This window comes from Zalophus californianus, chromosome 13 (assembly GCF_009762305.2).
Source record: "Zalophus californianus isolate mZalCal1 chromosome 13, mZalCal1.pri.v2, whole genome shotgun sequence".
Lineage (NCBI taxonomy): Eukaryota > Metazoa > Chordata > Mammalia > Carnivora > Otariidae > Zalophus > Zalophus californianus.
This window is the reverse complement of record NC_045607.1, coordinates 62,700,835-62,713,630: the sequence shown is the minus strand read 5'-3', so window position 1 is coordinate 62,713,630 and position 12,796 is coordinate 62,700,835. Positions and strand designations below refer to the sequence as shown.

Sequence of the window (12,796 nt, the reverse complement as noted above, 5' to 3'; positions counted from 1 at the left end):
ATTCCATTTTTTCCCTCTATTTCTCAAGCTTTCCAAAACATTGCTGAAATTATTTTTAATATTTTTAACTTTGTTTTTAAAAAAAGAAAACAAACAACATGGTTACTCAATATAAAGCAAAGGCAACTAAGGCCACTTCTGTATTCTCTCAATTCTGACACATTTTACTTACTAGGCAAGATCTCAGGAAGAAAGTAGGAAGGAAAGCGAAACTGAACAACCTCAATTTAAACCAGGTTCACATCCAATCAGTTTGGAAGTAAGAGAGAGAAACAACAGTGATGAGCATGATATACATTATCCCTGAGTTCAAAATATGAATGAAATTAATTACTTGGCTCGAGTCTGGATGACAGCTATTGTCTGTGGATGGCAACGGGGGTCAACAAAAAATCTCTTCCTCTTGTTGTGTCTGTTGAAAAGGAAAATCACATTCAAACATGAATATTAAAGAAATCAAAGTATCTTCTAAGAATGCAAAGCAAAGGTGGTACTTAGGGAAACTCTGAGCATAATGTAAAAAATGAGTCCTTAATTCTACTGATCAGAATTCTACTGAAATCCAATTTTCGTTTTTGAAAAGAAAACCACAGGCCCAAAATGGAGTGACTTGTGCTAGGTTCATGTCACCAAACTGGGGCTTCATACATACCTGATTATAGTTTCAATCTTCCCCAGTAATATAATCTTAACGGGTCAGTCTAGAATTTCCTGGTAAGCACCAATGAGGTAATTCACCTAATAAGACTCTTTTTGTCCCCCAAAGGAAAGTGACCTTGCTCTAAATAATCCCTTTTTTGTTTGTTTATGACTTCCTTGACCCCACCTTTAAATACCTTTCCCTTTCAGGGGCTGCCTTCGGTTCAGGTCATGATCCCAGAGTCCTGGGATCAAGCCCCACAGCTGGGATCTCTGCTCAGTGAGGAGTCTACTCCCTCTCCCTCTATCCCTCACCTTGCTCATGCTCTCTCCCTCTGTCTCTCAAATAAAGAAAATCTTAAAAAATAAATAAATAAAAACCTTTCCCTTTCACACTGGACAGCGACACGTAAAAGAATGAAACTGGACTACTTTCTTACACCATACACAAAAATAAGTTCAGAATCGATGACAGGCCTAAATATGAGACCTGAAACCACAAAAATCCTAGAGAAGAACACAGGCAGTAACCTCTTTGACATTGGCCAAAGTTACTTCTTACTAGATATGTCAACTGAGGCAAGGGAAACAAAAGCAAAAATGAACTATTGGAACTTCATCAAGATAAAAAGCCTCTGCACAGCGAAGGAAACAATCAACAAAACTAAAAGGCAATCTACTGAATGGGAGAAGACATTTGCAAATGATCTGATAAAGGGTTAGCATCCAAAATATATAAAGAACTTATAAAACTCAACACCCCAAAAGCAAATAATCCAGTTAAAAAATGGGCAGAAGACATGAATAGACATTTTTCCAAAAAGACATCCAGGTGGCCAACAGACACATAAAAAGATGCTCAACATCACTCATCATCAGGGAAATACAAATCAAAACTATAACAAGATATCATCTCATACCTATCAGAATGGCTAAAATCAACAACACAGGAAACAACAGGTCTTGGCAAGCATGTGAAGAGGAACCCTCTTGCACTGTTGGTGGGAATGCAAACTGGTGCAGCCACTCTGGAAAAGAGCATGGAGGTTCCTCAAAAATTTAAAAATAGAACTAACCTATAATCCAGCAATTGCATTACTAGGTATTTACCCAAAGGATACAAAAATACTGGTTCAAAGGGTACATGCACCCCAATGTTTACAGCAGCATTATCAACAATAGCCAATTGTTGGAAAACAATTGGAAACAGCTCAATTGTCCACGCCTGATGAATGGATAAAGAAGATGTGATGTGTATACACACACACACACACACACACACACACACACACACACACACACACACAGGAATATTACTCAGCCATAAAAAAGAATGAAATCTTGGGACGCCTGGGTGCCTCAGTTAAGCGTCTGCCTTCAGCTCAGGTCATGATCCCAGGGTCCTGGGCTTGAGTCCCACATTGGGCTCCTTGCTCAGCAGGGAGCTTGTTTCTCCCTTTGTCTGCTGATCCTGACTGTGCTCTCTCTCTCTCTGATAAATAAATAAAATCTTTAAAAAATTATATTAAATTAAAAAAAAAGAATGAAATATTGCCATTTGCAATGATGTGACTAAAGCTAGGGAGTATTATGCTAAGCCAAATAAGTCAACCAGCGAAAGACAAATACCATATGATTTCACTCATTCGTGGAATTTAAGAAACAAAACAGATGAACGTAGGAGAAAAAAAAGGGAAGTAAACCAAGAAACAGACTCTAAACCACAGAGAACAAACTGAGGGTTGCTGGAGGAGCGGTGGGTGGAGAATGGGCTAAATAGATGATGGATATTAAGGAGGGCACTTGTGATGAGCACTGGGTATTGTATGTAAGTGATGAATCACTAAATTTTACACCTGAAACTAACATTACACTGTATCTTAACTAACTGGAATTTAAATAAAAACTTGAAAAAAATAAAATTAAATCAGATATTAAAAAAAATCATTTCCCTTTCTGTAGCCCTTTGTCGCTCCTTTCTATTTGCTAGAGGGGATGCTGCCTGATTCATGAATCATTGAATAAAGCCAATTAGATCTTCAAATGTACTCAGCTGAATTTGGGTGTTTTTTTTTTTTTAAACACCATTCCAACCCCATTTAGCAAAATCAATCTTAAACTGGCTTAAATTTTTTTAAAATATGCTAAGTTAAAAGAAATAAAAACAGAATAGTGATGGGGTACAAGTAGAAATAAAAACTAACTCTTGAAATAAAAAACATCTGAGAATTTTACTGTCAAAGAAGCCTATCTAAACCAAATGTCCTCATTCGACAGAGGATGAAAAGGACTCAGAGAAGTGACATGGGCAGGACCACACAGCTACTAAAGGACCTAAATGCTGGGAGTTTTCTAAAAGTTCCTGATTTCAGGAAACGAAACTGATGGAGATTGTTAAGAAAACCATAGGCCCAAAATGGTGTTTCTTGGGCTAGGCCCTGTCACCAAACCAAGGCTTAATACCTAAACTAACTGCAGTTTCAACCTCCTCCAGAAATGTAGTCTTAACCTGTGAGTCAGGAATTTTCCGATAAGCACAAAGGAGGTAATCTGTCACATGAGCTTTCTCCATCCACCAAAGGCTAGAAGAGGTCATCTGTATAATAAGACCGCCTGTCATTTTCCCTAAGGGAAGGTGATCTTGCCTGAAACAAATCTTTCTTTTCTTTTGCTTATCACATTCTTGCCCCACCCTCCTTCCTATAAAAAAAACCTTTCATTTTGTACAACTCCTCAGAGAGATTTTCTACGTGCTAGATAGAATGCTGCCCAATTTATGAATTGTTTAATAATAAAGCCAATTAGATCTTCAAATATGCTCGGTTGAATTTTGTTTTTTAACAGGATACATAACAGTGTATGTATCATAAGCACATCTGGGTAAAAAGGGTGGGGAACACATGTACATTGTGCTATGCATTTAATTTCCCAGAAAGATACACAATAACAACAGCTTTCTCAATGGAACAGGACTGAGAAACAGCATGTTCATTTCATTATATTTTCTACTGTTTGCATATTTTTCCCACTCTGAACAGGTATTTTTATAATAAACATAAATTTAATAGAGGATTAGGTAGAGTTGTATAGATTTAAAAAAGCTATTAATTATCCAAAGCACAATTCTCTTCATGGTGTGAATCTAAATAAATTGGGAGAAAAGAGTCATCTGAGCCTAAATGACCTAAGATGGAAACAAAAACACTGCTATTTTAATTTTTATTTATTATTATTTTATTTATCTTTCCAAAGATAAAAACCACAAGGCTGCTTTTCAAAGGTCAAATTAAGATATGAGAATTAAGAGAGAGGAAGTAAATCTAGCATTTGCAGAGCAAATCAAGCATTTGCAGAGCTATAGCTCATTAACTCAAATCAGTTCAGGACCAAACCCCCGAACCTTCAACCAGAAAGGCCTCAGCTTCTCCAAGTGTGAAATGGAAGCTCTAAGAAAGAGAGGCAGGGGGAGATGAGAAAGCAGCAAGAAGGTGGATAAGGATGAGATAAGATGAAAATGTGAAAAGCTAAGAATAGAGAAACATTCCTTTCTGGCTGTCTACCCAGGATCAGGAGGAAGAGCCTAAGCCCACCTCTAAGGCTGCTTGGGAAGCAGAATAACCTGTGGCTGGAAATTTAGAGGTTTTCATACCTGCTAAGCAAGTTTGGGGTTCACTATGGCAATGTTGTGATTTATAAGAAATATATATTTGGTCATGACCAAATTTTTAATGTATCAAATATCAAAATATTTCATATTTTCATTTATATTTAGTCTTCCTCCACAGTTCTTGGCTCATAGCTCCCCAAACTTCCTAACTGTGGAGAATGAAGATGTCTTTTTTTATGTTAATTAGGTGACTTTTGGAGAATGTCCATGGATGGGGTTTGGTTGCCAATGGAGCCAACCCTATGATTAGAGGGCTAGAACTTTTAGTCCCACCTCCGACCTCAGAAGGAAGAGGGGTTGGAGGTCAAATCAACAGCCAATTGCCAATGATTTAATCAATTTTGCCTATGTAATGAAGCCTCCATAAAAAACCATAATGGACGGCATTTGGAGAACTTCGGGTTGATGAATGGGTGGAGATTGGAGGCGAATGGTGTACACTAAGAGAGCATGGATGCTCCACGCCTTTCCCAGATACCTTGCCTTATGTATCTCTCCCATTTGGCTATTCCTGTTTTTCCCCTTAATAATAAACCAGTGATCTAGTAAGTAATGTTTCTCTGAGTTCTGTGAGTTGCTCTAGCAAATTAACTGAACTTGAGGAGGGTGTCCTGGAAACCTCTGGTTTATAGCCAGGCACGCAGAAGCAAAGGAAATAATGTGGGCTCGCCACTGACTATGAAGTGGGGTGTGGTGGAGTGAGTTGGCGGGGGCAGGGCAGTCTCGTAAGACTGAACCCTTAACCCCTGGAATCTGATGCTATCTCCAGATAGATTGTGTCAGAACTGAGTTGAACTCCTGGACACCACGCTGCTGTTAAAGAATTATTTGTTGGTGTGGGGAAAACCTCGATGCACACACTGGACTTGGTACCAGAACCAATTTAACCATCCCTAAGTATCTGGAAGCCAAGAAAAGTTACATGGGCATTCAGAGCCAGAGGCACAAAACCTCACAGACACACCATGAATATGGGCAGATTTCCCAACCAGATGACATCTACATGTGAACTCTACCAGGTGAACTCTACCAGGAAGATAAGCTCAAAAGTACTCACAAGGCCAAGAACAAAGGAAGGTGGGGAACTGGAGAGCAACTGTTAACTATATACCATGACCCAGCAATTCTACTTCTAGAAATGCATCCTCAGGAGATCATCAGAACTTTTGACAAAATTGATTCTAAAGATGTAAAACAATAGCATCTGTAACAGGAAAAGATGGTATCAAAGTGAATGTGTAACAATAGAGGTGAGGTTACATAAATTGGGGTACTTTCATGCAGGTGAGAACTACCAGGTAGTCAATAAAAGCCATGTCCTAGAAAGCTGACTAAAGCAAATCTTCTCCCAATGTATTGTTAAATACAAGAAAACAAGGTATAACACATTTAAATACAACCTAAAACAATATGCTTCATGAAAGAAGATGGCATTTGTGTATTAATTACAGATTGCCAGTTCTTACCCAATATCCATTCTCCCCTTTACCAATAGTAATAGAATCCCAATATGTAGGGCACAGCAATGTGCCCGTCTAATAAAAACTGCATTTCCCCAGGTCACTGTAGGTACGGGTGGTCAATGAAGCATAAAGTTTCTGAGTGCAAGTTGCCAAAAAACTCAAGAGGACTTAATTAGCTAGCAGCACCCTTGGCCCTTTCCTTCTTCGTGGGTGCAGAGGTCATAGTTAAAGCCCCAGCAGTCATCTTGTGACCATGAGGACAAAGGCCTCACACTGAAGATGGCACAGAGAGAGGAGAACTTGATACTATCTCAGAGTTGCTGTAACATCCCTGAACTTAACACTATGGATGAGGAGAGGAGAGCCAAATGTTTTTCTTATGTAAAAAGCCACTATTTTTTCAGATTTTTTTGTTCTCTCTCAGCTGACTGGTATAATGCTACTGTGTGTGTGTGTGTGTGTGTGTGTGTGTGTGTGGGTGTGTGTGGGTGTGTGTGTGTGGGTGGGTGATTCACTGGGCACTGCACAGGCCAGCCCCGCCTGCACCGCGGGAGACATTGGAGGATGTCCCTCGCCCTGTGGGCCTCTTACCTGGTGCATAGCTGCATTGCCTCTGCGGCCGCTGTGGCCTCATCCAGCAGGGACGCGTTGGCCATGTCCATGCCTGTGATGTCACACACCATGGTCTGGTAGTTTAGTAAACTCTCCAGTCTCCCCTGAGACACTTCTGGCTGGTATGGAGTATACTGGGTGATCCTATGAAAGACACAAAAGGCCATGTCCAAACTGTGACTCCACTATTCAGAAAAGTGCACAAAATGTCTTCACTTTGGAATTCAGTAACTGAAACTTAAGTCTGTCTTCTTTGAGAACTGTGTTTATCAGTAAGCTTCCCTTGAGAATTATATATCAGTAAGGAAGCTCAGACTTAAATCACAGTAACAATATTATCTTTTGTTTGGGCATATTCAGTACTTATGTTTCTTTCTATCTCTTTAAGGTACTTCTTAATCTTACATTTCTATTTTAATAACCTTATTGTATGTGTTTTATTGTAAGCTGGTTCTTAAAATCCACTTGAGCTTACCTATGGTATTATAAACAGAAATTTTACTTCCTGTTATCTTTCTGCTAGCTAAAAGCCTATCTCAATCACAGTCCACAATAGGAACGCATCTAAGAATCTACTATCTAATACTCAAAACTGTTGTTTTATGGGGATCTTTGTTTAATACTAAGGAGGAGAAATTCTACGTGCTCCTAGGAAATTAACAAGAGGTCTATTTAAGAATCCTGACTAATCAGGGGCACCTGGGTGGCTCAGTCGGTTAAGCGTCAGCCTTCAGCTCAGGTATGATCCCAGGGTCCTGGGATTGAGCCCCACAACTGGCTCCCCGCTCGGCGGGAAGCCTGCTTCGCCCTCTCCCTCTGCCTGATGCTCCCCGTTTGTGCTCTCTCTCTGTATCAAATGAATAAATAAAATCTTAAAAAAAAAAAGAATCCTGACTATTCAGTTATTAAGAGTCTGCAGAAGTTAACTCAAAATTCAAGGATATAAATGGTTAGAAGGCAGTATAGACATGAGTTTTAATATTATATCCTCTAGTTATTAGCCACAAATATTTCTTTAAGTATTTGAGTTAACACACTTTGTGCCTTCATCCTTTTTTTTTCATTCCTTCATTCACTCATCCTACAAATATTACTGCATGCCTGTAAGTGCCAAGAACTAGGATAGGTTCTGCTGATGATACATCATAAGCAAATGGATAACAGTCCCTGATCTCAAGAGTATACTGTAATGGGGAAAAAGAGACAATAAATAAGTGAAATCATTTCAGAATGATAAATGTTTTAAAGAAAATAAAATCAGGTGGTATGATAGAGGGTGACTGAGGACTTGTGACACAGCTGCTCTCTTTTTACCAAGAATCCATTCACCCTACCAAAGTGGGTCAGATTGGGATCCATGCTCCCACATGTGACTGCCATGGTTTCATAATTCTATTGTTTTTGTTCTTCTAAGCCAGAAAAGTATTAGGAAAAAATTTAGGCTTTTTTTTTTTTTTTTTTTCCCAAGCCCTATCCCTTTCTGTCTTGCTCTGGTAATCATGTGCAGGATGTTTCCATCCTTTCTCTTTCCTTTTTGAAGGCTTTGAAATTAATACTTCATATATTTGAGGGGGAGTGGGTGGGGGAACTTGCCTTACCAAGCAGTAAAATGTCAAGACTTCGAAATAATCTTCCCGAAACTTTTATTGGCATAGTTGTGTGTGTGTATGTGTGTGTGTGTTACAGCAGAGTACATTTTTGCTTCAGTTAACTCCTTGAACAGCCTGGCTTAGCAACTGTAAATCAGTTTGCCAAATTCTAAGTGGGTAGTGAACTGGAATGAATGAGGCACACAATACATGTTGTAGGCAAAGTAGAAAAGGAATCCAAGTAGAAATGGGGTCATACAAAAGGCAAAGACAAGGAGCAATTGTGACCTCACATCACTTTCACACACAGCATAGCCTGACACCACAAAGACATGCTTAGATGGCCTGGCTAACATGAAGCTTTCATTTTACTCAGAGTCATTATTTTACATGTAGACAGATACACAAACTTGCTCATGCACACACCCGAGCATAAACATATTAGCTAGTCCATCCAATAAATGGGAAAGATTCAGTATACCCATAGACACAGAAAATACAATAGGAATAGAGAGAGCAATACTCCAGAGAATTCATCACAGCATGGAATACTGAAAAATTAGTAATAACAACAAAAAAAAAAGAGCAACAAAACTAAGTGTCCATCGAAAAGAAAACAATTAAATAGACACCATGCATACATAATACTACACATTTACTGAAAATGATGTATAAAAGAATAATTTCTGACATGGAGATGCTCCTGACATATATATTTATTTTTTTTTTTTAAGATTTTTATTTATTTATTCATGAGAGACAGAGAGAGAGAGAAGCAGAGGGAGAAGCAGGCTCCCAAGGAGCAGGGAGCCCGATGCGGGACTCGATCCCAGGACTCTGGGATCATGACCTGAGCCGAAGGCAGACGCTTAACCATCTGAGCCACCCAGGCGCCCATGACATATATATTTAAAAAGTACAGTGTCAAATACCATGATCCCATTTTTGTAAATTTGTAAAAACAAATGAACCAAAGTGTAAACAGTGTTTTTTCTCGGTGGCAAGATTAAAAGTAATTTTTACTTTCTTTTTATTGTATTCTGAATGTAAAAGACCTCAGCTACCATTTATTAACCATTTTCTGTGTCAGGAACTTATTTACAACCTTTTTCTGATTATCTTACACCTGTTTATTGTAAAAGTTGGAAAACTCAGATAACTTTGGAGACAACAAAATTACCCATTATCCCAAAACTCCAAGATAACCACAGTTATCATTTACATGCATTTCTTTTCAATGTTTTTTTTCTCTTTTGTGACAGACACACTCAACTATGCTGCCCATTTTTCTGTTGTGCTGTCTGCCTCTTGTTGATTTGTGACTTTATGATCCTTTTTTTCTCCAGCTTTATTGAGATAATCAACAAAACAATATATATTTAAAGTGTACAAGGGCACCTGGGTGGCTCGTCAGTAGAGCATCCGACTTAATTTTAGGGTAGTGTGTTCAAGCCCCACATTGGGTGTGGAGTCTACTTAATAAGATAAGGTAAGATAAATAAAATAAAATAAAATAAAATAAAATAAAATAAAATAAAATAAAATAAAATATGATTTGATATACATATTTTGTTAGATGATTACCACTATCAAGCTAATTAATTTACTCTTTTCTACATCATAATCATATTTATATTTAAAATAAGATTATACTCTATGTATAAAGTCTTCTGCCCTGATTTTATTTCTTAACATTATGCCATGGACAATTTCTAATAACTTTAATACTGTTCCACAACATAATTTTAATTGTTATGTGGCATTAAGTCATCTTATTTACCATAATTTAAGTCCCCTCAAATTAAATATTACTTTTGGTTTTAAATATCAGAACTAGGGTAACAGTGAACAGCCTTCTCTTTGTCTTATTTCCTTCAGATAAATTCCTGGAAGTGGAATTCTGAATTGTATATGATAATTAATTTTAAGGTTCTCAGATATTGCCATGTTCCTCTCCAGAAAGATCATACCCTATATGTACTCTCTTAAGTAGTATAGTGATTCACAGATTTCCCTGCATTATCATGATACTAGTACTAAGAAGCCCTGGGTTTCAACCTTAATTCTTTAATGTACTATCTGTGAATTGGGACAAGTAACTAAATCTCTCTCTTGCAATTTCTCCTGGTGATCAATGAGGATAACATCACCTATATCATAGGTTCTTAGCACTCAAAGGACATTAATATATATAAAGCATTTGGAACGGTAAAATCCTGCCCAAATATTAGTTGTCTTAAAAAGGTTTTTTTTGTTTGTTTGTTTGTTTTTTTAAAAAGGCGGGGGAGCGCCTGGGTGGCTTAGTTGGTTAAGTGACTGCCTTCGGCTCAGGTCATGATCCCAGGGTCCTGGGATCGAGCCCCACATCAGGCCCCCTGCTCAGCAGGGGGTCTGCTTCTCCCTCTCCCACCTGTGTTCCCTCTCTCGCTATCTCTCTCTCTGTCAATTAAATAAATAAAGAAAATCTTAAAAAAAAAAAGGTTTTTTTCCCCCCTCTATTTTGATCTTTAAGAGGATTCACTCATAGTTCTGTTCAGATATTATTAGATATTTGTATTTGGAAAGGGTTTTTTTCTGAAAATTTATCACATCTCATGTCAGCTTCACATTGCCTATTCTTCCTCCAATTAGATCCCCAAACAAACTAGTTTCTCTTCCTAAAAATTCTTATTCCTTCAAAGCTGTGCCAATTCTCAAGGAGGAAACTGCAATTCTTTTGAGACCAAATCATGATCAATTCCCACGAGTCTTCCTTCCAATGTCCCATATCCACCCCTTTATCTTTGTTGCCTTACTGCCCTAATGCTGTGCTTAAAATAGGAACTTACTGAATATCTGTGGTGCAGAAGTGTGTAGTATTTACTTCCCTGCTTAATTGGAGATGGCTCCCCATTACCTACAGGAAAAAATCCAAACCTCCCAAGCACAGTCCTCCATACCTGAGACTGCATTTTTCCTTTGATAACAGACTTTTGAGATTTAATATTCTCTTCCCTTGCCAACCTTTCTCACCTTGCTCAACACTTTCATAAGCCCAAACTTCGGCTGATGCTGATTAGCCTTTCTAAAGGTAGAGAGTTTTGTAATTGTTTTCTTGCAAAAATAAACATATGATCCCACTTCTTTTACTTACAGTCTACACATTTTCTACACCACTAAAATATCAGCTATTAAAGGTCTTAACAAGCCTCTATTAAAAAACTCAAGCCAGTGAGCCTGAGGCCCAAGGACACTAACAAACCCTCATTTCAGGAGAAAAATGCTAATGGAGGGCCGGCTGTCATGTATGCAAAAGTTTAGTTGACTCAATTAGGCAAAATGTGGTGATTAAGAAAGTGTGTCTGTAATCTCCATTTTCTATATTTCTTTTCTTAAAAAAGATTTTATTTTTAAATAATCTCTACATCCAACATGGGGCTCAAACTCCCAATGCCAAGACCAAGAGTCACATGCTCCACCAACTAAGACAGCCAGGCATCCCTACATTTTCTATATTTCAACTGACTATTTAACTCATTTCTATTTCTAGATGTATATTAATATATTTTTAAAGCATCTGTAGATCCAAGAAGGCATTTTGTCAGGCTCAAACAGGATGCTTGATATCTTCAACAAGGCATTAACATTTATCCCAAAATAATCAGTATTTTCTATGACTTTTGGGCTGTGACTTTCTTGTGAGATTGAGAAAGAATGAGGTATTGCAGTAGGACATTCATAAAATTCTCTCATTTTAATCCCAGTGCCAAAGTTACACAAAACAGAAATAGCCACAAAGAAAATGTTAAGTCTTTTTATATTAAATACTGATACCATCAGCAGTCAAAGTTTTGTAACAGCGGGCCCCATAAAATAAAATTCTGGACCTGATGCAAATTTTCTTGTAAGAGCCCAAATGTTTGTATTCTTTTGAAGCTATGTTGTCCATTTATTTTCACCTCACGTCACCGGAATTTGTTGGTTCCGTCTCTACGGAAACCATTCAGAACAGAAGGGTGATACTGTGAAATCTCTTTACCCTCATGTGCACAGTCCTCCCTATCAGTGCTGGTGAGGTACAGTATTACCCTCTGGTTCAAATCAACTTTCAGTTAATGGAAAGGAACAATATTTAAAATGCTCCCAAAAACCAGGACTGAAAAGCAAAAACAACATTGTCTTCCTCTCAAAATGCTGGCAGCTCCTAAAGTAAATTAACACATCCACTCACAGCCAGGAAGCAATATGGTGAATATTCTCTATGGCCACCAAGAGTGAAGGCCGCAGGCCAGTATTCAGACAGCTAAAATGCTGCAGCTCATTCATGTGCTTCTGAGGCTTATTTTGTAAGGAGAAAGGCCATTCCCTTTTGAAATCAAACTTGGGAGTTCAACCATGCAAACTTTTATCAGTACCACAGTGGGAAAGAAGCCTCAGCAAAGCAAATATATTGCACACACACCCAAAGCAAAAAAACTAGTTCTTTGAGGGTTCTTTCCTCTCTCTTACTAATTAAGAAATGAAGCATATTGAAACTAAAAGCTCTGGCCAGGGATGGCAAGGTAGGAGTGATTAGGCCAACAGATCTGGCTCCTGTAATGATGAGACATGAGCAACTTCATCCAGGACAAAGCACTCTGGTCAACCAGGACTGCTTTGCTTCCCATCCATCCAGGTTGACCACCGTCCTACCCTAGACAAATGCTTTGTGCCTCAGAACTACAGGTCTGGACTTGAGACAGCAGATGAGGACGGTCTGAATTGATGGCCAAACACATCAACTCCTCACAGACTCAAAGGCACAGAAACCAGTTATGCTTGTGGGTGGTATGATGGTAAATGAATAT

General features: G+C 38.3%; 1 protein-coding gene across 2 annotated transcripts in view; it reads right to left on the bottom strand.

The window, feature by feature from the left end:
• The window catches only part of GLDC (glycine decarboxylase), a 153,418-nt gene that overhangs the window by 66,049 nt on the left and 74,573 nt on the right, over positions 1-12,796 (bottom strand). For both annotated transcript variants that reach the window (XM_027616322.1, XM_027616323.1), the window contains 2 exons: positions 6,361-6,525; positions 335-412 (listed from right to left, as the gene is read on the bottom strand). In XM_027616322.1, the coding sequence (XP_027472123.1) occupies positions 335-412; positions 6,361-6,525 (243 nt within the window). The remainder of the gene's footprint in view (positions 1-334; positions 413-6,360; positions 6,526-12,796) is intronic.